At 37.4% G+C, this 24,217-nt stretch overlaps 1 protein-coding gene across 7 annotated transcripts in view; it reads right to left on the bottom strand.

Annotated features, from left to right (window-relative positions):
* The window catches only part of LOC106784375 (zinc finger protein 608-like), a 140,878-nt gene that overhangs the window by 5,039 nt on the left and 111,622 nt on the right, over nucleotides 1-24,217 (bottom strand). For 6 of the 7 annotated variants that reach the window (XM_014743825.1, XM_014743824.1, XM_014743823.1 and 3 more), the window contains 2 exons: nucleotides 11,542-11,665; nucleotides 908-4,069 (listed from right to left, as the gene is read on the bottom strand). In XM_014743825.1, coding sequence (XP_014599311.1) covers nucleotides 908-4,069; nucleotides 11,542-11,665 — 3,286 coding nt within the window. The remainder of the gene's footprint in view (nucleotides 1-907; nucleotides 4,070-11,541; nucleotides 11,666-24,217) is intronic. The other variant, XM_014743830.1, reaches the window with a different exon arrangement.

The raw sequence follows: 24,217 nt of genomic DNA, 5'->3' as shown, positions 1-24,217 counted from the left end.
AAAAGCTCTGTTGTTTTATTCCCCTTTTTTTCTTGCATTCCTCGTCGTCCTCCTCGTTAATTTAATTTAATTTAATTTAATTTAATTTAATTTAATTTACATTAATTTAATTTATTTAAAATTTAATTTAATTTAATTTAATTTCTATATACTATTTTATTCTATTTTATATTATGTAATTAATCTTTTTCCTCCGTGTTCACTGAATTAATATGTTTTTTAAAATTGTGTGTTCACTGAAGCACCAATATGGTGTACACGGTTCACGCGCTCGGAGCGTGCGGTGAACGCTGCCGAGATTTATTTTCTCTCTTTACCCGCTTCTCCAGCGATCGCGCGTTTAGTCGTTTCTATCATGAAATAATAGATATACGATTTAAAGTCTTAACACTGTCGATCGAAGAAAAATCATTTTTATTCCGCCGAAGCGCAGGACACAAACACGTGCGACATGCTAACGCGCGACGAACGGTAACGTCAACTCGAAACATTTTTTTTTTACCGGCCTCCGATGATCCTCTATATTTCCAATCGATCGTTTTTCTTTAATAGGCAAGTCTAATCTAGGCTAGATTTTCCAAGTGTTTACAATTGTTCACATAACTTGCCACGATTACTATTAAGGAGAAAACGATATACGGGGGCGCGGTATTCGTTCAAACTTGGACGAGGTCTTTTATCAATAGCGAATCTAAACGTCTAGCATGTTTGCTTCTCGTTGGAAGATGCGTTACGCTGTTTTTGCTCGAGTTTCATTTATTAAACCAAGAGAGAGGCACGGTCTCATCAAACATACGACGATCGTTCGACTCGTTGGTCCAATCCGAGTTGGAGTTCGTTTTCCGTTCATTTAATTATCCCGCGAATCGCCGGAAGCCTTACTGTCAGGGTCTGACGAGAGGCTTACCTCCGTAAGGAGCGGGGTACTGTCCCGTTAAGAGGGGGTAGCCTAATCCCACATGCGTGTGATGATGCGTGTGTACGTGTCTCTGAGGTGGCGGCGATCTGCTGTCCTTTCCAAGATTCCCGCTACCGGTATCGACCTGCCCGGATTGTTGTTGTTGACCCCCGGGTTGTCCTTGTTGTTTGCCAGGCTGTTGACCCTGACCCTGAGGTGGACCTGGCCCAGCTACCGAAGTCGGTGGTCCGCTAGGCGGCCTGGCAGGCGTTGGCCCAGCCGAGGACGGGCTGGCCGATGCCGCGGACGTTTTGGGAGTCGGTGATTTTAGGGCACGTTCCTGAAGTTCGTGGATCTTGTGCGCCGAATAATACTGATTTGCGTGGTGCTGCAAAAGATCGAGGGCTTTGCCACCCGGTGGACGGCTGAGATCCTCCGGTGCGTGATATCTAGGTAACTGATGGATGTAAGGATTACTCGAATAAGGCCCAGGCACTAACATAGGACTTAGACCTCTGTAAACTGGATGGCCAGGGTCGAAAGGTATTGCACTGTAATGCTGCGGTGGCATGTATCCTGGATGTATGTACGCGTATTGTGACGTGGGCGGTGGAGGTGGTCCCTGAGTCTCCATGGTAGGTTTTACGCCCTCTTGTTTGTTCTTGGAATCGTCGTTCTTGCCCAAATCTTGCGGCTTCTCTTGCTTCGGTTGATGCTTCGGACTCGGCGGTGGAGCTTTCGTCTGTTGACTTTGTTTGCTCGATTCTTCTTTTCGTCTCTGTTCTCCAGGATACAGGTAATACCTTCTGTCGTCTTGCACGGGACCAGGAGGTGGTGGAGGAGGTGCCGCTCTTTGACTTTGCGAGCTATGGTACACGTGATAAGGACTCATCTGACTCTTCATCTCGATACTTTCTTTTAGTATTTGATGATTTTCGTGTTGCTTGTCTTTCAAGCTAAGTTGTTGCGATTGCGGTTCTTGCTTCATTTTTACTTTTTGCTCGTGCGCCTCTTGTTCCTGCACTTGTTGATTTTGTTGTTGTTGCTGTTGTTGTTGTTGTTGTTGTTGCTGTTGCTGCTGCTGTTGTTGTTGCTGCGAAATCGCTTGCGGTGGCTGATACGGATAGCCAGGAGGCATATATCCACCGTAACCACCATAATAATGCGGTTGCTGTTGAGGTTGAGGCAAAGGCTGGCTCAGTTCCTTCTTTTCCTTCTCCGAGACGACGCTTTGCAAACTCGCCATCGATGGCATTTGCGGTATGTTCAAAGGTTTCATTTCCTGTTTTGGCGTGAGATCGTTCGGTTTCTGGTCGACCGATTTGCTATCCTGAACGCTCGGCACCAAGTAAGGAGGTTGACCGTAATACGGGTAAATTCCAAAGTGAGCAGGTAGATGCGTCGGCGCAGTAACCTTGTTGTCTTTTTCTTGAGTCTGTTTCGACTTGTCGGCGGGTTCTGCCTCGAGAACGGGCGCCGCATCGTCCGATATGTCCGAGTAGGCCGGACTTTGAACGTCTTCCCTCGCGGAATCCACTATCGGCGCTTCTAAAGGCGAAGGATGTGGACTACCACCCGGTGATTTCTTTGATTTCTTTTTGTAGCCTTGTGGTTTCGACGTTCGCGGGTCCTTACTCTTATCCTGTTCTGGCATCAGTGCCGCCGTGGGCTTTACTTTGAATTGCGGCATCTTCGTGTGCAACGCAACGCTTGGATACTGTTGCATATGAGATTGTACACCTTGTCCAGGATGTCCAGTCGGAGGAGGCCCGCTTTGTAAACTCGCTTGTTGCGACACTTGTCCAGCAAGACCTTGAAGACCTGGGTGCTGACTCGCCATACTTTGTAAACTTTGTTGCTGCTGCTGTAAATTAGGCTGTTGAATGATGTGCGCTTGCGCTGGTTGTCCCAACTGCGTGGACAAGGGATGCTGCACGGGTTGTAACTGATGCGCCGGCGGCAATTGTTGTTGCATGGATGATTGTAATTGTTGTTGCTGTTGACTTGGTTGCATTTGTGGCGGTGGCACGGTTTGTAGCGATTGTTGGGCTTGTTGCAGCAATGGATTTTGTTGCTGATGTTGTTGAACTTGAGATGGTTGAGGAGGTTGAGGTATATTGAGTGGTTGCGGTATGTTTGTACTGGGATGTGGCGAAGGCACAGGCCTGGGAGATTGACTTGGATGAGGGCTCGGACTTTCAGGCGGATTCGTCGACGTTAACGACGTTTGACTCTGCTGCTGTTGCTGTTGTTGTTGCTGTTGTTGTTGCTGCTGTTGCTGCTGTTGTTGTTGTTGCTGCTGTTGTTGTTGCTGCTGTTGTTGAATACTCTGTTGTCGCGAGGAAGGTGGTGCTGCGGACGTAGGAGCAGGTAAATCGTCTTGGCCGAACCTTAAAACACCAGGTTTGACGATAGCCTTGTTGTCAGAGGTTAAAACTGGCATAGGTGTCTCTATGCCAGGCGAAGGTACCCGAGGTGGAGGCGGTGGGGTCTCCGGCGGTAAACTCGTTGCCGGTGGACTCGCCGCTCTGACAGGGGTTCCTTCTGGCTTGTCTGCTGGAGATTTCACCGGCGTCGCTGGACTCGGAACTTCGATGTTGCTCTCGTCGTTTTCCGACATGCTGGTGATTCCCTCCTTCGTATCATCATCGTCCGCGGAACCGTGCGCGTGACTCTGATGATATTTCAGTCCATTTATGTGTTTGTACTTTTTACTACAATTCGGTTCGGGACACTCCAAAAGAACCGGACTCGCTGGAGGCGAGCCACTCGGAGGCGTAGGAGGTGGTGCCCGTCTTTTGTTCTTTTCTTCTTCCTCCGGACCGCGAGACTTTCTCTTCGTAGCCGGATCCGATCTCGGTGGCACAAAGGCAGCTGGACTTGGACTTGCCGCTGGTGAACCCTGCGCACCCCTTCGACCTTTTGCGCCACCATTTCGTAATTTGCTATGTACCGAACTCCTTGTCTCGGTAAAATTACTCAGATCATTGCCCGGTGTAGAATTCGCTGCTGCTCGGCCACGCTTTCCACGACCTTTTGGTGTACGCGCATCCAAATCGCTGGTCGGTGAATCGCAAAACCTTGGAGGTGCCCAATCATGTCGCGTGCAATCCAACAGAGTACCGACGTACGTTTTACCCCGCCACGTTACGTTCACGACCAATACACCTGCAACAGAGAGAGTACGTCCCAAATAGTAACGATCGGTAAAGATTTTATTTGAAAGAACATTTCTTCCTTCTCCTTTTCGAGTAGAACAACAACGAGAATTAAATCTATTTTACACCTGTTTCGTTCGAATTCACGTTTAACGTTAAATGGATTAGTAAGTGTTATGTGGAAATGGTCATAACGATCACAATTAATTATTCGAGCTCTTATTACAACTCTTTCAATGCTAAATACAATATGACGTAGCCGTTTATCTAAACGATGCAACAAGAACGAGAGATGCCTAATCTAACTCGATGCTGGATAAACCGGTTCTAAAAGACTGCTTGCTTTTAATATCGATAAATTCCACAAGATCTCTCTTACCTATCGGATAATAAATTTCGTTCGAAGAGTTATATATGTCGGTTACTTTTAACTTAACCATATTCTCTGCCTTATTCGCGAGAGATTGTACATTTAATTGAAAGTAGTAGGTATGCGATCTTGGTACCTGTCGACGCGTAACCAGAAAGAGGATTAACATGCGAAGTGTCTCGACGGCTTATATACTTTTTTCTTTTATTATTTTTTTTTAGGAAGATACAAAAAGTCGTCTGGAATTTCATGGCGGATTTGTATGCGCATAATCGGCATTCTTTAAAAGAAGAATAATTTCCATTAGGAATTTTAGAATAAACTCATCGTTTAGATCTTTGTACGATATCTTTCATTAGGATCTAAGGAACATTTAATCGATTAAAAAATATATTATTTATATATTAGAAAAGAAACACATATTTAATAGAGGGAGGGAGGGGGGGGGATCGGTTGTAGTAGTCACACGAAACCCTGAGGCGTTTTGCTTGATTGAGTCGTTCCCCTTCGAGTTCTCCGTCGACGTCACTCCCATTTACCGCGAGAAAGATAAACGTATGGCCGAGGACCGTGAAGACAGGGGGATGATGATGAAACCGTCCATCCAACCCTCGTCATGCGCCTTTTCAACCTTTCCGATTCTTTTCTCTTTTTTTTTTCCTTTTCCCTCTTCTTCCTCATTTTCTTTTCTTTTTTTTTTTTCTTTTTCTTCTTTGCCTTTTCGTGTCAGCTAGTGGCACACCTAAGTGACTAAATGCATCTCTCCATCTAACGCGAGAACAGACAAAAACTTTTTCTAGACAACCGTGTCCCTTCCCCATTCCTCGCCCGCCCTATGTAACGATGTCAACGTTATCAATTTTTCTTTAGTACTCTTCAAGGAAAATAAGAAAAAGAAATACGTATAACAAGATCAGGAGGAGTTAGGCTAAACAGCGAGGAAAGAAAAGAAAGAAAATGTTTTCGTGTAAATAAGACACAAACGATGCTCGAGTTAACAACTCGAGGTGAATCGATTAAAGGGGATTAATGGAAGCCAACGCGAACAAGAGAACACACATCTTTTTCTCCCACCATATTATCATCGTTTTATACTAACTTTCCAAACCTCGATAAATCTTTCTCCATTGCCACTTTTATTCTATCCTCTTTCAAACTTATTCATTCTTATCGTGTAATCCGATAATAAATTGAAGTATACGGTAACGAAAGATATTGGAAATATTATATAATTTATTATATAAAAAATGTATGTATGTATTATATATATATATATATATATAGGTCGAGGAGAATTCGATTGTTCGGTTATACTTAGGATGAGCAAATCCTTGAGTGCACGATGTTGGAATGAAATAAGAGTTCTGAACTGGAGCGTGTGTATGCGTGCTGGTGATACTACATCATCTCGGTTGGTGTAGTATTAGAAAAAGCGAGGGTGAGGGATCAGGAGGAGGACGTAATGGAAGAAGGATGAAGGAGAAGGAAAGAGGATAGAAAGAAAAAAAAAACAAAGACGAAAGGTTCTAAGGGATGAGGAAGGCAGAGGTGAGAGAGATCTAAAAGAAGGAGGAGCAAAAAAAGAAAAAGATGAAAAGAGAGTAAGATGGGATAGAAAAAGATGAAGACATATAAAAAGAAAAGCAAAGCGAGAGAGAGAGAGAAAGAGAGGAAAAAGCTTTCCGATAAAAGAAAGGAAAGAAGGAAGGAAGGAAGGAAGGAAAGAAAGAAAGAAGATGAAGCGTAGGGTGAAATCGGTTGTGGAATAAGAACAGACGAGGATACACGTAAGGGACTGTGGAGCTGGATCCAAAGGGGCTTGCTTCCAATAAAGAGAAGCTATGCAGTTATATAGAACTTTATGTCCTCCTGGTACAATCCCACGCGAAAATTCCCAACGGTTGGTGTGTATCTCCTATAAGAGAAAAGTAAGAAAGAAGCAGGTTGTGAACGTTCCTATGGTAACAGAGAGAGAGAGAGAGAGAGAGAGAGAGAGAGAGAGAGATACGCTTGAGTGCTATCGACGAGGTATGTACATGTCACGAAGCTGTTATCGGAGGTGTGGTCGGTGTTAGGATCATACGGTCGGCTTCTAATCCTAATTAACGCGTTTATCGACAAGGGCACTCGGGCCCCAAGGTATAGTCCACGTAGAAAACTCGTTTAACTTCAATTATGAACAGCAGGAGGAGGAGGAGGTGGAGGAGGTGGAGGAGGAGGAGGAGGAGGAGGAGGAGGTGGTGGTGGAGAGGTAAGAAAAACTGGATCTTTTTTTTCGAAGCACATTCCATTTTCATTTAATTAATTTACCAATGGAATATATGCAAACGCTAAGTAGAATGTATAAAAAAGTATTATTGAAACACGTATACGTAATTATTCTATTTCATTGTAAGAAACTCATTCCAGTTATAACAACTACTAATACACTGTGTATGATTAATGTATGTATTTGCTTTGTGTCAATGTAAACCTATCTAGAAGTAATTTATATGAATGGTATTTATCGTAATTGAACATATCGACACATATTTTCTATATTTTATCGAGCGACGAAAATTGAGATAAGATTTTAGGCTATTACCAATTTGCTTTTATGGAAATTACTTTTATTTAGAATGATATTATGAGGAAAACGCCCACGATATTCGATTCTTTGAGAATTCATGACATACGGATAAAGCTTATATCGCTAACTTTTATAGAAACTACATATTATCGTTGGAAATGTATATTTTTTATTTTTATTTAAATGGCACAAGAGGTAGTAATCTTTGAATATCTCTGTTTTTTCTTTTCAATTAGAAATTGACTAAAATGATGACAACGTAGAAAAAATCGTGGATAATAATAGAATAATATTAGTTTGTGTTGTCTCTTACGTTAGAGTACGAGAAAATCGATAAACCAATGTGTTTCTATACATTTTATTACCTTTACACAAGTAACTATATCTATCTATCTAATGTAGAATCGTGTAGGTACAGTCTAAATGAAAATCTCGTTAGATCTACTAGAAAATAGTTAAGATTTATAAGGATCGAAACAGGATTCGTGATATATAGCGAAAAGTATCGAATATGTTTTTGCCGAGCAGGTAGTAGTACCGATGGGAGGGGGAGGGAGGGAGAGGGGTTTAAATGCGTTTTAAACTATTCGCGATAATATCGAACGCGAGTGTCTACGATATCTCACAATTATTGCCGAGCTGTGCGAGCCTATAGAATTTACTGTCGCGATAGTAAAGCATATACCCGTTGATAAGATGTAATAACAGTATTTACTCTTAATGCCACGAAGGCGGTCTACTAAGCGAATGTTTCGCAGCGTTTTGCGGCATATGCCAAGGAGTGACACATTTCCGATATCATCAAGAGAAATAACTATTTTTAACGTCGCCCATTATCGGATATCACTTTTTTTGTTATTATTGTTTTGTTTAATTTTGTTTTTCTTCACGGAAGGTTGTAGAACTCTTTTTACAATAAAAATGTTAACACCAGTCCAAATTTATTACAAAATAATCGATTGAATTTTCAATGATTTTCGATTAAAGTCCTAATTTGTCTAGTTAAAATGATTACAGAGATTAAAAAAATTATATTAAAATTATACGCAAACTTGTTATCTTCAGTTCAAAGTGAAATGTAAAATAAAGAAAAAGAAAAAGAAAAAGATGAAGAAGAAGTAGAAGAAGAAGAAGGATAAGAAAAAAGTAATAAAATATGAATGTGGTATCGAGACGTCAAGGACTACTCGTTCTCCTTCATCTCCTTTTTCTGACGACTCCGGACCACACACGTGCGTGCAGTTTCGTACATACCAAAAAAGAACGTTTCTTCTCTCCTTAGGTGTATATATTTGTTCTTATTTTTCGTTGACAAGAGAAACGTGCGTATAACTCTTGCTCGTGTATATATATATATATATATATATACATTGCCTTGCCGAGTAAAAGACTCGCGGCGATAGACTTTGAATGCTTTTTATAAGATCGATGAAGGTTCCAGAGACAACTATGGTGAAAAGAAAAAGATACGTGTACGGTGACGTGTGTACCAGGAGAGGAGAACACGCGTTGTTCGTTACGCATGGCTGATTAAATAAAATCAAGGAGTGCATTGGTACTAAAGAACAATAACAACGACTACAACGACAACAACAACGATGATGACAACCCCCCTCCTCCTCCCCCACCGTTGCCTTGAACGTTCATTTGCATTTCTGCTTTATAACAGTTGATGTATTAATAATTTTACGTTGGGTTAACACAAGTTAATCTCCGGCAATAAACGTCCTATGCGCGAATACGTAATTATACGTTTATAGGTAATTAATGATCGCGATCGTGTAACAGAAATAACGAATGATGATATCGATAAATTATACTACTTCAAAATATCACTTTAAATGAAAGCGGGAAAATCGATTAATCCTATATGTTATTCTTGATAACGAGAGAATTTATATAACATCGAATATCGGTTTTCCTTTCTTATACTTTTCCATCTTTACATTTCGTTATTTGCTAATAAAAGGATGAGATGATATATAAACCGGTTTTTTTCAGGCATTTAACATTTCTTTTCGAATATTTTATTCTCTACATCTCCTTGAGATTTCGAACATTTTTCTTTCTCGTATTTTCATCGATCAAACTGTTTTAACTTCTAATGATTCTATCGATATACTCGGAAATATACTTAACAAGTCATCGAGATTAATCAGGTACATAACGCGCGTTGTTTCTATACTACCTGCATTTCATCGTTGAAATTCCATAACGATAGAAACTTCGTTTATTACTATTTACGTGTGTACGTGTATAAGTAGAGACAAAGAGAAAGGGAGAGAAAGAGAGAGAAAGAGAGAGAGAGAGAGAGAGAGAGAGAGAGAGAGAGAGAGAGAGAGAGGAGAACGTGTTATTCTATCGAATGATCGCGATAGTAGTCATTATATTTTTTCTTACAAAGTTTCTATCTTTCTTTCTCTCATTCTCGTTATCTCGTTTTTTTTTATCATCGATATTGCAACACACTCGAGACTCGCTTCAATCAAATAACATCGATAGAGTTTTTATAACGGATTAACTTTTGAACAAAACGATGAGCTAAATAAAGTATAGTATTGCAAGAAAGATGAATTCTTTTCGTTAACATTAAATATGTGTGTGTGTGTGTGTGTGTGTATGTGTGTGAGAGAGAGATTGAAGGAACTGGTCCCGAAGAAAGAGACTTGGATGCCAAGAATAATATGAGAGAAGGAAAGAAAGTAATAAAACACGATAGGGCGCCGAGTCTCGACAGATTGGCCCAGTATTTGATGGAGAATTCGATGAATTTATGGATTTCCTAATCCCTCGTTATAGTAGAGGAACCCTTCGAGAACTTCTACTACGGGAGAATCGATACTTTCTTGCTTCTGACGTGCGCGAGAACCAACATGCTTTTACTGACAAGATAAAGAGAGATCGGCTTTAGTATTAATGTTGCCAATCCCTTAGGGAAAATCTTCGAGCAACATCGCATATCCTGGGGGACTACTACTACTACTACTACGAGAATATATACCCACTGTATTTTCTACCTTTTTTTTTTTTTATTTTCAATAGCGACATATAAAATAAAAAAAAAATTACGAACGATATATGTTCGTTTGGTCAAAAGTTACTTTATTGCGCGACTTTAAAATGAAATCAATAGAAAAAAATAATGCAACAACGTCGGATAAAAAAAAAAGAAGTTGGTTAAAGCGTGCAGAAAATACTTTCGAATTATTTCAAGAAATGCTCGATGCAAAATATGAAAAAGATTGTTTTACTTTTGCATTAAAAATAGGAAGGAACTTTTTTTTTTTACTATAGACTCACAGAGTAATAATCGAATTTAAAAGTCGAACAAAGGAAAATTAGATTTTCTCGACAAAGACGAGAGAGAAATCGAATCTGTCGAATTATCGATCGATTTACTTGAACTTCCGTGACTATCTCTCTCTCTCTCTCTCTCTCTAGCTGTTATTAATTAACATGATATACGCTTGAAGTATTCAAATGGACAGGTAGAGACACGATAGTGTGGAATGATGTTCGTAACGATAGGACCGTGTTCGTATTGTGGCATTCCCAATTAGCTATGATAAATTATACAGGATAAATTCGTTTCTCGCTTAAACTTCTGTCGTTATTACCATTATTAGTACTGTCGGCTATCATTATTATTACTATTTTATTTTGTATTACGATTATAACTAATATTATTCTTGTTATTATTAATATTATTATTAGCATCATCGTAATTGCTATACCGACATTTCTACAACTACCATATCTCGAATAAAACTAACGATATTTGTGTCGCTAGATTCGTGTGATAGCATATATCAGTGTGTAGGAGAATGGCATGAAAAGCGTTGATTTAATTAACACGAAAAACTCCTAGTCCTTGCATTACCGGAAAATGGCGCGTAATAACCCCCGGGTAATGCATCCATATTTTTTTCTCGGTGATTTTGCTCCGACACGTCGACAGAGATCAATTTTGCTAGAGTGTAATATTTGCCGATAATGAAATTAAAACAAGACAGACAGACAGAGAGAAAAAGAGAGAGAGAAAAAGAGAGAGAATGAGAACCAACCAATGTTCAATCCTATTGAAATCCTCTCTCTCTGCATTTTCCTTTTATATATGTAAAACCGTATCCTCGTTAGGTTAATTCCGCTCCAGTTCCGCTTTATGATTTTTTTTCTATTATTTCTCGTAATATTTGTGAGATCACGATGGTACATTCGTACAATACGAGTTGATAATTACACCTGATAAAGATTTTTTCGTTTTATTTGTAAAACTTTTTAAATGCATAACAAGAATATTATTCTTCCAAACGTTTGTTTAACAAATAGAACCAAAAAAAGGAAATAAAAAATAAATCATGCATCAAACTTTAACAGGCAAAAACTGACTCTCTCGTCATTGCGACATTTAATAATTGAAAGACTAGCCTCCACCCATAACTAAGATGTTAATAATCGTATTTCAAGAAAAATAAAAGAAAAATAGAAAGAAAGATGATAGATAAAGGTAAAAAATATCGATCAGTAAGCTGTGATAGGTCCTCACCTCCTTCGGTCTCATGCCAAACGATTCCCTCGAGCGTGACCGATGTGCCAGGCTCACAGGGTCCCAAACATTCGGGCTCGGTAATGGTCCCCACGCTGGTCCCAACACAAACGTCGGACATGTCCTGAAACATAGACGTTGGTATATCGGTGAGCTACGATTAAATGTATTCTACCATTGACTGTAATAGATGGTCGCTAGGTTTACAGGTTTAGCGGTTTCGTTTAGGGCTTTCTGCGGTTCGTAGATCGTCGATCAAGAGAGTACGGTGAAGAGAGGGGAACAGAGGGGAGGGAAGGTGATATACACAGAGAGAGAGAAAGAGAGAGATTGGGATGTAGATAGAACGATGAACATGCCGCGAGTTCGAGCCGCGGCTTTAAAAGCAATTAGAGGATATCTCTCACCAATTAACATTCACGCTGCCTTTCTCCTTTCTAGCGAGCGGAACGCGCAACTTGCAATATAGGAAACACGATTCGCGTAAGGTTGTTACAACGCCTAATTCGACAGAATCAACATAATTTATTTGAATGATTCTAACAACAATTACGATTATTTTCGTGTGACCTATCTTCTTCTTCTTCTTAATTAACAATTGAGGAGTACGCGTGATGATAATGTTTTTGTATTAAAAATGAAAGAGATTAAATAGTTATAAATTCGAGGATTTAATAAATATCACCAAGGGTGAAAAAAAAAGCAAAGGAAAGAAACTATTATAGTTAATAAGGTGGCTGGTTTAAGGGCATTCGGAAAGATAAGGGAGAAGAGAACCCTTTATGGCGCTGACATGGAACAGAATAGGAAGGGTGGGGGGAGACGAATGGAAAGCAGCGGAAAATTACAATGGCAGTTTGAAATGTAAATCGCAAAATTTATGCTTGACTTCCATAATTACAGAAGCGGTCTGCATTATCTTTCATAATGTGCATAGAATACACGCGAACCGGCCGACGTAATCGCATCGTTATTATGGCATGAAACTATTTCGCTGTTCGCGCCGCATGACGTTACTATGACGGGACTCTCTCGAGTGAGTAAGAAAGAAAAAGGGAGAGAGAGAGAGAGAGAGAGAGAAAGAGAAAGAGAGAAACAGATATATTCGAGGTAGATGGCAAAATGTAGAGGAGAACGTTTAACCGCTGAGTTTGCTATAGCGTGCGAATGAAAGAGAGACACGAGAGGAAGAATGAATGTAGAATGTAAAATAAGAGAAACAGAGAAAGAGAGACTTAGGTGAGATGCTTGCAAATGGCTGGGAATAAATAGAATCCGACACACAATGTGTATTACGTGTTACGAAGATGTTGATTCTCTTCTTCTTCTTCACCGATCTTGGCATGTCTGATAAATGTAAGAGTGATCTATATAAAAATAGCTTTTTTATCATTATCAACGAATGATTGATTTATGAGTCGTAGAAAAACAATCGCAGGAAAACCATCCTGTGCTACTATCAAACGAGCAATTATTATATAATTGCTTATACAATAATTGCTCCTTTCCGGATTCGGATGGAGTGATTTAACTGTGTCTCGACTTCGGGAAAATTTTATTCAAACGATTAACACGTTCGTTATCACGGTCTAGTTGATAGAAAAACTGCTGCCATACGCTATGGTTTCTTACTTACACTTGTCGCAGATATTGATTTATATACGTATAAACTATACTTAAGGTAGAATATTGTTCTATGTATAAATGTCGCGTATACATAGGTAACTAGACTACACATTAGACTAATGATAATTGATTTGTTCTATACGACTGTACATCTCATTTGTGATAAATATAAGTAAAAAGTGCTAATTAACAATGTCATATATATATGACTACACTTTCAAAACGAACCGGATTGTAACACATTTGTGACACGTTATTATTTGTCTACGAGAAAAATATGTATAACAAGAAACATATCGATATTTCAATTTTAACAAAAAGAACATAATGTATCGTTGAAAGAAGAACTAACGTGAAATATACAACGCAAGTACGTTGCCTTTTTTCGAATCAATATACGAAGCAAATCCTGTTATCTCTAGAAAATCCATGTAACCATTTCGTAATGTTCTATATAAAAAGAACTACAGAATATCATAGAAGTTACATCGGATATAATGTATTCGAAGAAAACAATAATAGTTATCTCAAACAACATGGAAAAGTTGCCAACGATGTTCACTCGAATAGTTGCAGATAAATTTCTTTATACTTTCTCATCCTCCTCCTCCTCCTTTATCGAGTAAACACGATGATTGGTTTTTCGAATATTACATATAAAACGAAAGAAAGAAAGAAAGAAAGAGAGAGAATTTTGATTAAGATTCGTTGGATGGTTTTCTGGAACACCCGACGTGTTATTACCTCGCGAGAAGCGCATTTCAAGAGATCCTTGTCGATATCGCATGACACGCATCGACCTATCGACATCAGGGACAGCAACTCGATCCTTTTATAGATAGAGAGAAAGAGAGAGAGAGAGAGAGAGAGAGAGAAGTAGAGGAAATATGAACTGCGATCGAACGAGAGTCCAACGTATGGCATTTCACTTTTGCTCTTTTTCTGTCCACCCCTCCTTTTTTTTTTTTTTTTTTAAAAAACCATTCACTCACTCTCTTTCCATCGTATCGTTATTATCGTTGAACAATTTATTTTACAGATGTATATTTCAAAATTGATACTTTCTATAAATGCAACTTCGAATCAATGATTATAACAACGAATATAGAAAATTAACGAATTAGTCTTCCCTTTTTTCCAAATGATAACATCTTATTAACGCCTCTTCTTAATCAACTCGCAGAAAATAAAACGTTCAACTTTCTACATCGTATAATTGTCGTTTAGAAATAATGAAAAAAAGTGAAAAGAGGGAATGAGAGAATGAATTAAGATAAGTTGGGGGAGAATCAAGTTTCGTCATTCGGTGTGCGTGCGATCGTAGGTTAATGAATGTGAGGAAGGTTACACATGAGGGTAAGAGAAAAGAAGGGTTGTAACTATTTTATGAGTTGTAATCTAAAGAGAGAAAGCACCAGCAGCAGCAGCAAGCAGCAGACCAGGTCGGTGGCTTTACTTGTACGATGGAAATGGAAGAAAAATGGGGGAGAAGTCGAGGTGGGTTTCGAGGAGGGCACAAATAGAAATATCAAATTGTAGATACGCGAGTACAAAAAGGGAGAAAGAGATAAATTGAGACAAAGGGAGAGAATAATATCGTATAAATGTGTGTGTGTGTGTGTTCTCGCAAATGTTAGTGTATAAGTTTAAGGGAGACAAAGAAATCGAAGGAAGAACGGTGGATAGAGTCGGTGTGTATTATAACAGGGCGGTAAACCGTCTTCAACTATTATGGTCGTATACACCACTGCCGTGTAATAAAGGTTTCCTATCTTTATTTTTTCTTCTTTTTCTTTTGTCTTTCTTTCTTTCTTCTTACCCTCCTTTTGCCGCAATTTGCTCGCAAGATAGCTCGAATAAAAAGAGAAATAAAAAAGAAAAAAAAGAAAAAAAAAAAAAAAAAAAAAAAAAAAAAAAAAAAAAAAAAAAAAAGAAAATCTACGAGGAATATAAACGTAATTCTTTTTCTAAATTGAAATAATCGTGTAGAATTCGAGTAAATTTAAGATAGACAAATTTGATTATCTCGATAGCTATTCATTTACTTGCGGGTACTTTAAAATAATAAGGGAAGGGAAATTTGGAAAGGAAAAAACTAGGAAGATTAGGATCGAGGAATACGTTAAAAGGCCGGTTGGTGGTGGGGTATAGATAAGAATGAAAAAAAGATTTTCGATGATGGGGAAGATAAAAGGATCTTAAGCTCGAAGGAGAGAGACAGCTTTACGAGGGTCGCAAGATAAACGAGGAGGGGAAGGTACGAGTCAATCCAGGTTCTTTTCAACGAAGGAAGAAAAGGAAGAAATTCTCCTTTCGAAGGTAGGTAGAGCAACGAACGTGAATCGGGGACTCCACTTTCGGTCGATGGATAATCGCACGGTTTCAAATCTTTCTCCGATCTTTTTCTGTTCGAATAAAAACTCTGAAATTTAATCCCAGCTGCTGCTGTCGATCCGTAAAGGGGACCTGGTTACTCGACAAAAAAAAAAACAAAAAGAGAGAGAGAGAGAGGGAGAAAAAGACAGATTATTAATTTAATTATACAATCTCTAAGGATGAAACAAAAAAATAGAAAAACCAAAAATTCGAAAAACGTCATTTCGCGAGACAACAAAATGGTGACAGAGGGGAATAAGATAATCTAAAAATCCGATCTGGCACATTTTTATCCTTCGATACGGAGAAAATAAAGATTAAAATAAAATGCAAGAGATGTGTGTGAGAGATTACAAAAGAAAAAAAGAAAAAAAAAATGATAAAAGGAAGAGAAGGAATGACACAAAGAAATGAGAGAAAGGGATATGCATGTATAGGTAAATGTTGATAAAGGCCAAATATACATATATAGGAAGGGAGATAGATAGAGAGACAAATAGATGAACCGATAGATATAGCATAGGTAAGAGGTAAGAGACGAGTGGTTGCGGCTATGAGGGAGAGAGAATATCTCGGCGCCATGTTTCCTCTCATGAATATATTCATGCAAGAGACTGCATATGTAGGTATTAGGCCAGCATCCCCCTCCCTCCACCCGCTGTACGCGAAGCTAGTTAACAAGTACATAACGCCATACACACAGGGCACGTTAATTCCATGCGTGATAGACGCTTTGCTCTACGCACATACACACACACGCCAATTCGGATGAAGAGACTTACGCGAGTAAACTTTTAACGTAAATTAACAACTGCGGCATAGCGCGAATGTTATGTGGTTTTTAAGTAGTATTTATATATATCTTAATTAGATCGAGCTAAACGGTTCGATTTTAAATTCATCGTAATTCGTATGTACGATCAAACGTATATAAATAATTATAGCAGGCATACACGTTTAACAGTTTTTATTATAAGAATTTTCTTTTTTTCTTCCTTTCTTTTCTTTTTTGAATAATCAATCGAATTAAAATCGATATATTATAGCTTTTCCGTATCATTTTCGTGAAATGAGTTCCACGAACGATTTACTTATCCCGATCTAATCAACATATTTTACATCCTATTGCAGTAGGTACCTCACAACTCGCTTATTATGAGGAAAGTTATAACAAATTCGCACGCGGTTGTATATGCGTCGAGTAATCGCGTGATAATTGCACTTTACGCAATTGCAGTTTGCCCCTCACTTTCGAGAAATAATGAATGAACGGACGTACGCACTCACACACATACATACATTTTCGCACACGTGTAAATACTTGTTCCGTTGATACGCGCATAAATATATATATATGTATGTATGTATATGTATGCACTATACTATTCGCGATGCACAAAGTGTCACGCGACTTAGCCGTTACGCCATATAATTCTTTTTGCGATTAAAGATGATTTACGACGAGTCACGCACGATTTCAATGAAAGATTGAGGAAAAGAAAAGTCGACTTTCCCAAAGCTTTCATACTGACCGACATTCGATCGAGAACCTGCATATTTTTGAATTTCATTAATGTATATATATATATATATATATATATATAGGGCTTACTGATATTTTTCAGAAGGTCTCTTTTTAACCTTTCAAATACGTATTTTATACGAACAAGCAAGAGAATATTAACCCCGTGTAACCCGACTTCTTTTATGGGTCTCATATTATATCAAATATATTACAAAAATACGTAACAAATATCGGCCTTCATATTATATAAAATAAATGATTAATTTCGATGTTGCAAAGAAGTGCAATTATACGCGTAACTTCCAGATGACGTGTCTGTCGTTATAGAGAATTATTTAGACATGTGTATGTGTGTGTGTGTGATTTGAAAATTAAATATTATTATAGAGAATTAACTGTAGAAGAATTTTTATAAATGACGATGAATTATGCTTCCGTCAAGTTTGACGGAAAGTTTGATTTCGAGAAAAGATAGCGGTTATTATAGCGAAATAATCGCCGCAATCGTTGTTGTTTCTATTTTCTTGCGCGTGTGCGCAACCAACTTAGTTCTTTCGTTTTCTTTCCTTTCTTTCTTTCTTTTTTTCTCCTTTCCTTTCTTCGTGTTCTCCCACGCTCTTATCGTGTTCTCGATTCACGCTGAGAAAACAAGAAATATACCTTACGTGCACCGGAGTTTAAATTTTTATCCACCATCGTGATAAATATAAAAAAAAGTGTTCGCAACGAGTAAATTCAAGGAGATTGTGATCCAAAGTAAACTTCTCGATCGCGTTCTTGATGATCGTTTTATTTCTTTTGTTATATTTATGAACCTACCACCACACACCGCCGGAGTCAGCTTCACTTTATAACGACCTCTTCAAATAATATCACTATTTTAAATATATCCCTTGATCTATACAGTATAACTTTGGTAATTTGAGTGACGTTTTACTCAAATATAGATTGAATCACATATGTGCATATTACAGTTATATATTCAAAGACGCGTATTTCTAGGCTGCTTCAAATATCCAAGTTTAGTGTCTTGTTCATCATTCTCGTATAGATTTTACTTTTAAATTTACTTTTATATATAATCATTTTATACCACCATTCTTTTTTATTAACTTATTATAAATAGGACAATCATTTTTTGAAGATAAATTCAGTGTTGGATAATACGAAATTGTAACTTTGTATGAAATCGACAAGATTTTGTAACTTTTTTTTTTTGTATATTGTTTTATACAGTTAGTCTCGCGTTCTCGTCATCTTAAGTTTTTACGAAAGAAGAAGTTTTCTTCTTAGACTAGTTTATTCCTATTGCGTATTATTTTTCCCCCCTCTCTCTTTGGTAAAAAGGAAGAAAAAAGATTTCCAAGAAGGAGAGTCGAGCGAGGAATGCAACCGCATTTCATCCCTACGATACTACTAGAGACCGTTCGAGAATCGATCGGTCGTTTCGAGAAGAAGAACAAGAAGAAGAAGAAAAATAAGAGCTTCTTTTTAGTATCCAAGAGGTATAGTACTTACGAACCATTCGTGACTACCGTTGGGCTTTAACTTTCCAGTTTCTAATTAACTCTACTTAAATGACTCTTTTTAGGCAAAACGATACTTAAAATTAGTTACACGTGTTCGACATTAAAACTTAGTATCTAAACATTAGAATTCTTCCTTGCGATTCATTATCGTTCGATTGATTGGAAGTTGAACCCGATTCAAAGAATCCCAACATTTACGAACTTTGTTGAGAATACAAATTGTTAATTCTGAAATTTATGTTACACTCGTTAGAATATGCTAAAGAATAAATCCTAAAAGTAACTCTCAATTAATATATTCGGATGATTAAAATATTTTGAAAAAGAAATAGAGATAATAACCGAATTCAAATTTGATCGCATTGACCATTTGCACGTATGAAATAAAATTGAGTTGAAACGGAATTGAAAAGTCTTTTTCTTTTTTTGTTGAATAATAGAGAAATATAACAAAAAAACAAAAAAAAAGGGAGCACTGAACCGAGAGGAATAATATTTTATTAAATAAAATAACGCCTACGCAGTTAAGGGTAAAAAAAGAAAGGAATTGAAACGGTAAGGCGGTAGGATTCGTTAACAGCCAGCCAATTACGATAAAAAGCCGGTCTTTGTTACCAGTCGGAGAGGAGAGCATTGCAACGATCAACTTTAATGGAAGCAATAAAATGCAGGTGCTAGTGCCGGCGCATTCCCTTTGGCTGTGAATCGAGCTACGGACATTGGCGTAACACACTCGAGGATTATTCTTTCATGGAAGTTTATATTTCTGGCTCGAGTAGGGACAAAAATATTCCGACGCCGTTGTCGAGTTTAAGATTACAAACCGCGTATTCCTCCATACCACACGGTACGTGTACGTATAATGTACTTACGAAACGCGGAAGCGTATCGACAATGTTAAACTTGTTCATTTCGCATAAACAAGCCGATCCATTTTTTTTTATCTTATAACAGATAAGATTTCAACATTATCCAAAGTCGAGAGAATTAATTGTTTATCCAACCTTAAGAAGTATTTTTCTTTGTTTTTCATTGATATAGGTACATCCTGTATATCGAGCTACAAACAAACAAAAATTCATAATTCGTTTATGATTAACAAAAACAAACAAAAAAAAAAAAAGAAAATCATAATAAATCTTGTTACTCTAAAGTCTTATAAAACATCATCAAGCGTATTTAACGACAGAGAGAACTTTCAAAAGTATAACCACAAGAGGATAATTTATCTCGTTTTATGCCGTTTCTAATTCACTATAACCAGAGTCGAAGATACATGTGTATACGAAAGTACATATTTCACAGAGTCTCGTGCGTTATTTCGAAGGCGCGAAATTGTGTGGAACTTTGAAGCCAGTTCGTCTTTATCTACTATAGCTAACACATTGCTATAAAGAGAAAGACGAAGGAGAAATGTTCGTTGCAGGATTTACAATCTTGTTGTTGGAGGAACATATTCGAGTTTAAAACGAGTAACGTAACTGTTACATGCTGGTTGGATTAATCGTAACTACGTCGATGATTAACAACGAATAACTTTTTTTTATACAAATATAATAAATAACTGAAAATTATCTTCTTACCTTTTTTTTCTTTTTTTTTTTTTTTTTTTTTTTTTTATTATTGCAAAAATACATTTATATTCTAAGCACGTAACACAACAACTTGGATGTAGATGTAACACGAAACTCCAATTATAGTCATCGAGAATGTAAACGTGGTAGGTTCGTATTGCGAAGACTAGTTGGAGTTTATCGCAACTTAACAGAGACGCGATAATAATCCCTCACCTCACCTCCACCTCACCCCCCTTCCCTCCCCCTTCCCTCCCGACCCCACTGTGGAAGAGAAAGCACGTTAATCTCCCGCGGGGGATTCCGCTTTCGTAGCACTTACTGTGATTAGTTGCAGAAGAAGAGGAACACGAGGTTACTCTCCGGGGAAGATAGACTACGTTTACAAGGAGTTTCCTAGGTACACCGAAAACTTTTCCAAATCTTCGATAAAGTAACTTCTTCTTCTATCACTCTTCTTCATCTTGTATTTTCACAAGCTACGAACACCACAGAAAAGAAGAAAAAGAAGAAGAAGAAGAAAAAAAGACTAACTAAAAAGAAATTTTGTTTCTTCTCATTTCCTTCATCTCTGAAATGTCTCTTTGATTTTCTAATCTTTTCCGTAAACATTTTAGCTCATATTTTTTTTTTGCGTTCAACGGATTGACGTCAGTATGCTAATGAATCCGATAAACTTTTTCTCGACTATAGTATCATCCTTGTTCTAAAACTCTCCTTTTTCCCACGAGAATAATACTAAAAGCAACGTTCTTTGCTATTCTATGTGGTACCAACGAATTTTAATATCCAATTTCATAAAGATAATATTAAATGTAATATTAAATGTGTGTTAAACGCGCAACTTGCGCATCCTTTCGTTATTATCCTCAAACGCGAAATGTGCTATTATCTAAAAAGAGGAGAAATAATAATAATAATAAAAAAAAAAAAAAAAGAAAAAAGAAGTTTTACGATCGTTACATAATAAACTTGAAGTACAGGTACGAGGCAAACCATTTTCTTTTTCTTTTTTCTTTTTTCTTTTCAAGAAGTTCTTGGACTCCTTTACAAAATAACGATCCGTTGAACGACTTTTACGATCTCTACGTGGCATGCTTTATCCATATAAAACTTTTTTCTTTTTTTACAAGATGTCCCAAAGTTAAGAGCTGGATAATCGGAGCGTGCGTTACTTCAAAACACCCTTTTCATCGTTCCTTCGATCAGGATCGACGACATCAAGGATCAAGGATGAGATGATGATCGAAAATGGCCCCCATACCCTAACCCCTACCCCCTACCTCCCGGCCCCCCAACCGTACCCTCATTCTCCCCGTCGTTGTGTCTCGTGAAAATAAAGCAAAACGTTTCTTCTCTGTGTAAGAACGAAAAAGATCGTCGTAAATCGATCACGGTCTGTCGGAAGGATCAAAAGCGCCACGGGAAAGAGAAAGAGAAAGAAGATAAAGACCCTTCTTCCCTACTCTTTTTTCTTTTATTTTCTTTTCTTTGTTTTTGTTTTTGTTTTTAAACCCTCTTTTTCTTCATCGGAGATTCGAGCTTTTACGATAAACGACGTTAACGATCGTAATTATGTGATAAAAACTACGAAAAAAATATTAACGTCAACGAACATCGAGAAATTGTATTCTTTGAATTTATTCGAATATCTGTGTCTTCATTCATAATTGACTTAACGAAACGTCGCGCGCGTAGAAAGAAAAGAAATAGAATATTTTTCTATGTATATGTCAAATTTATCTCTTGAAAAACTGACTTAATAATAGAAATGAAACAAGATGAAAAATTAATCCTTTTGAAATAACTGGTTCTTCATTTCTTCCTCGGTCTAAAATAAATTCATTCCAATTATCACGGTGTTATTTATTGTAAGACAAAGATATTAATCATTATAATTAAATGGCAACGCAAACATCGAAAAGAAACATTTGTTTTTCGTATCTTTTTGGAAATATAACAAGATTACGTTTAAAATACGCTAAAGTAAAATTGTATTTCTGATAAAATTGTCACGTGATATTCGTATTATTCTTTCTATACTGGTATTAAAATGTTGTTTAACAATACAAATAAAAAAAAAGAACGAATTCTCGATTTGTCTTTGGATTTATCGGATCTACGAGAGAACAGTGGCTAGGATTAAACTCCATCGAGAATGAGGTGAGTTTTCTCGTTGTTGTAACAAAAAAAAAAAAAAGAAAAAATGTCCGCTTTTGTCGACGAACGTACTCGCTTGTTATCCGATAAGATATTAAGAAGCCAATTACAACGTCGTCTGACACATGACGTGCCTGTTACGTGTATATATATATATATATGTGCATAGCAGTATCCTTGTGTAGGAATTACGTTTATACACGCATACGCGCGTAACCACACAACACAGGTACACATAGACGTTGTTCATGCACACTATTAAACGACGCGTGTCTAACCGCATAGCATTAAAAAGTCAACTAGAAGACTGTGTTTAGTTCGTGTACGCATTATCGATACAGGGTCGTAGATATCGAGTGAAAAATATAACACAACCCACTCTCATTATGGGTTTATTATATTCTCCGTATATGTACCTATACTACACACTCTTCCACGTGTCTTTTTATATCAATTTTTTTTTTTTTAAACATATTATTTTAAGTTAATCACATTAGCGTTCTCACGTTATCTAATAAATTATGCAAACTTATCAAATATTTTTTCAAGCCACGTTACAATTCTGTTTCTCGTATAAATAATGACTAATTTTATAAATTTCATTTTTTCCCCGATCAAAGATATACTCGAGATAAAAATATCTCGATATACCGAGTAATAATATGGTTGGTGGTAGTTCTATAATATCATTTTATATCATTTTCTTTTCTATGCATTCTCTTTCACTTTTTCTACATCTTAATTATGTATTTTTTGTTTTTTTTTTGTTCATACTTTTTTTAGTTGATTTTATATTACTTTGAAACAATATAAATTTTAGATCCTATTAACTTTTTACTCCTATGAAGTATAATTGTGTAATATCTTTTTATACATTTGTCTAACAATCTATCCATCTATCTTTCTATTTTATCTATCTTTTTGTTTTCCCTGTCTCTTGTTGCGTGTGCACGAGGAACACGTGATCGTCCGAACGCGAGAACCATTACTAACGGTTTTCTCATTAAATAGCCGCTCCTGTGGTTTCTAATTACCTACGTGTTTATCATCTTTCGCTATCCATCTATTTTCAATTCTCTGCGGAATCAAAAAAGGAACGAAGAAAAATAGTTAAATAACTATTTTACCGATTAGAGAGAGATAGGTAATAGATAAATATATATTATAATACGTATACCGTGTATGAGTCACTCGAAATCAGTTATCCGAATAACACTTACAATTTTAATGATAGAAAAAAATTCGTGCTTTCAGTAAAAGGAACAAGTATCTCCCATAATATGGTGTACTCCTCGATAACAAAAAAACAAAAATAAATAAAAAAAATGAAACTTAAACTTCAAACATTTATTTCTATCACTGACATTATTGTTCGGGTGGTCGGTATCGGATGACTCACTCGATACACACACACACACACACACACATATATATACATGCAAGAGATCATTAGACCTCGTAGTTGGTAAAACGGGTTTGCAAGCGTTTTGCATAAACGCTGAAATCAGATGCGATTGATTCGACGAAACGCGAGTACTCGGAAGATCAGTAGGGCAAAAGCACGTGTGCGATCCGAAAGCGTAATTGAAATTGCAATTGTGTTGGATCGTTTCTCCCTGTGGCTATATCGGTGAGACAGGGAGGGAGACAGGGAGGAAGAAGGAAGGAAGGAAGGAAGAAGCAGGGAGAGGGGTAGAGAGAGGGGAAGAGAGAGAGAGAGAGAGAGAGAGAGAAATTTAACGGAGTGGCTTAATGGCACGTCCACACAGTAGACCGACGTACATTTCGATGCATTTCGACGAGCTATCAGAGAACGAGCTTTCCTCGCTCGAACAACCTCACATTGGCAAACGTATAGACTACAGTGGTGCACAAATTACTTTTAC

The sequence above is a fragment of the Polistes canadensis genome, unplaced genomic scaffold (assembly GCF_001313835.1).
Source record: "Polistes canadensis isolate GaletaPanama2010 unplaced genomic scaffold, ASM131383v1 scaffold_34, whole genome shotgun sequence".
Classification (NCBI taxonomy): Eukaryota; Metazoa; Arthropoda; class Insecta; order Hymenoptera; family Vespidae; genus Polistes; species Polistes canadensis.
This window is presented reverse-complemented; position numbering and strand designations above follow the sequence as displayed.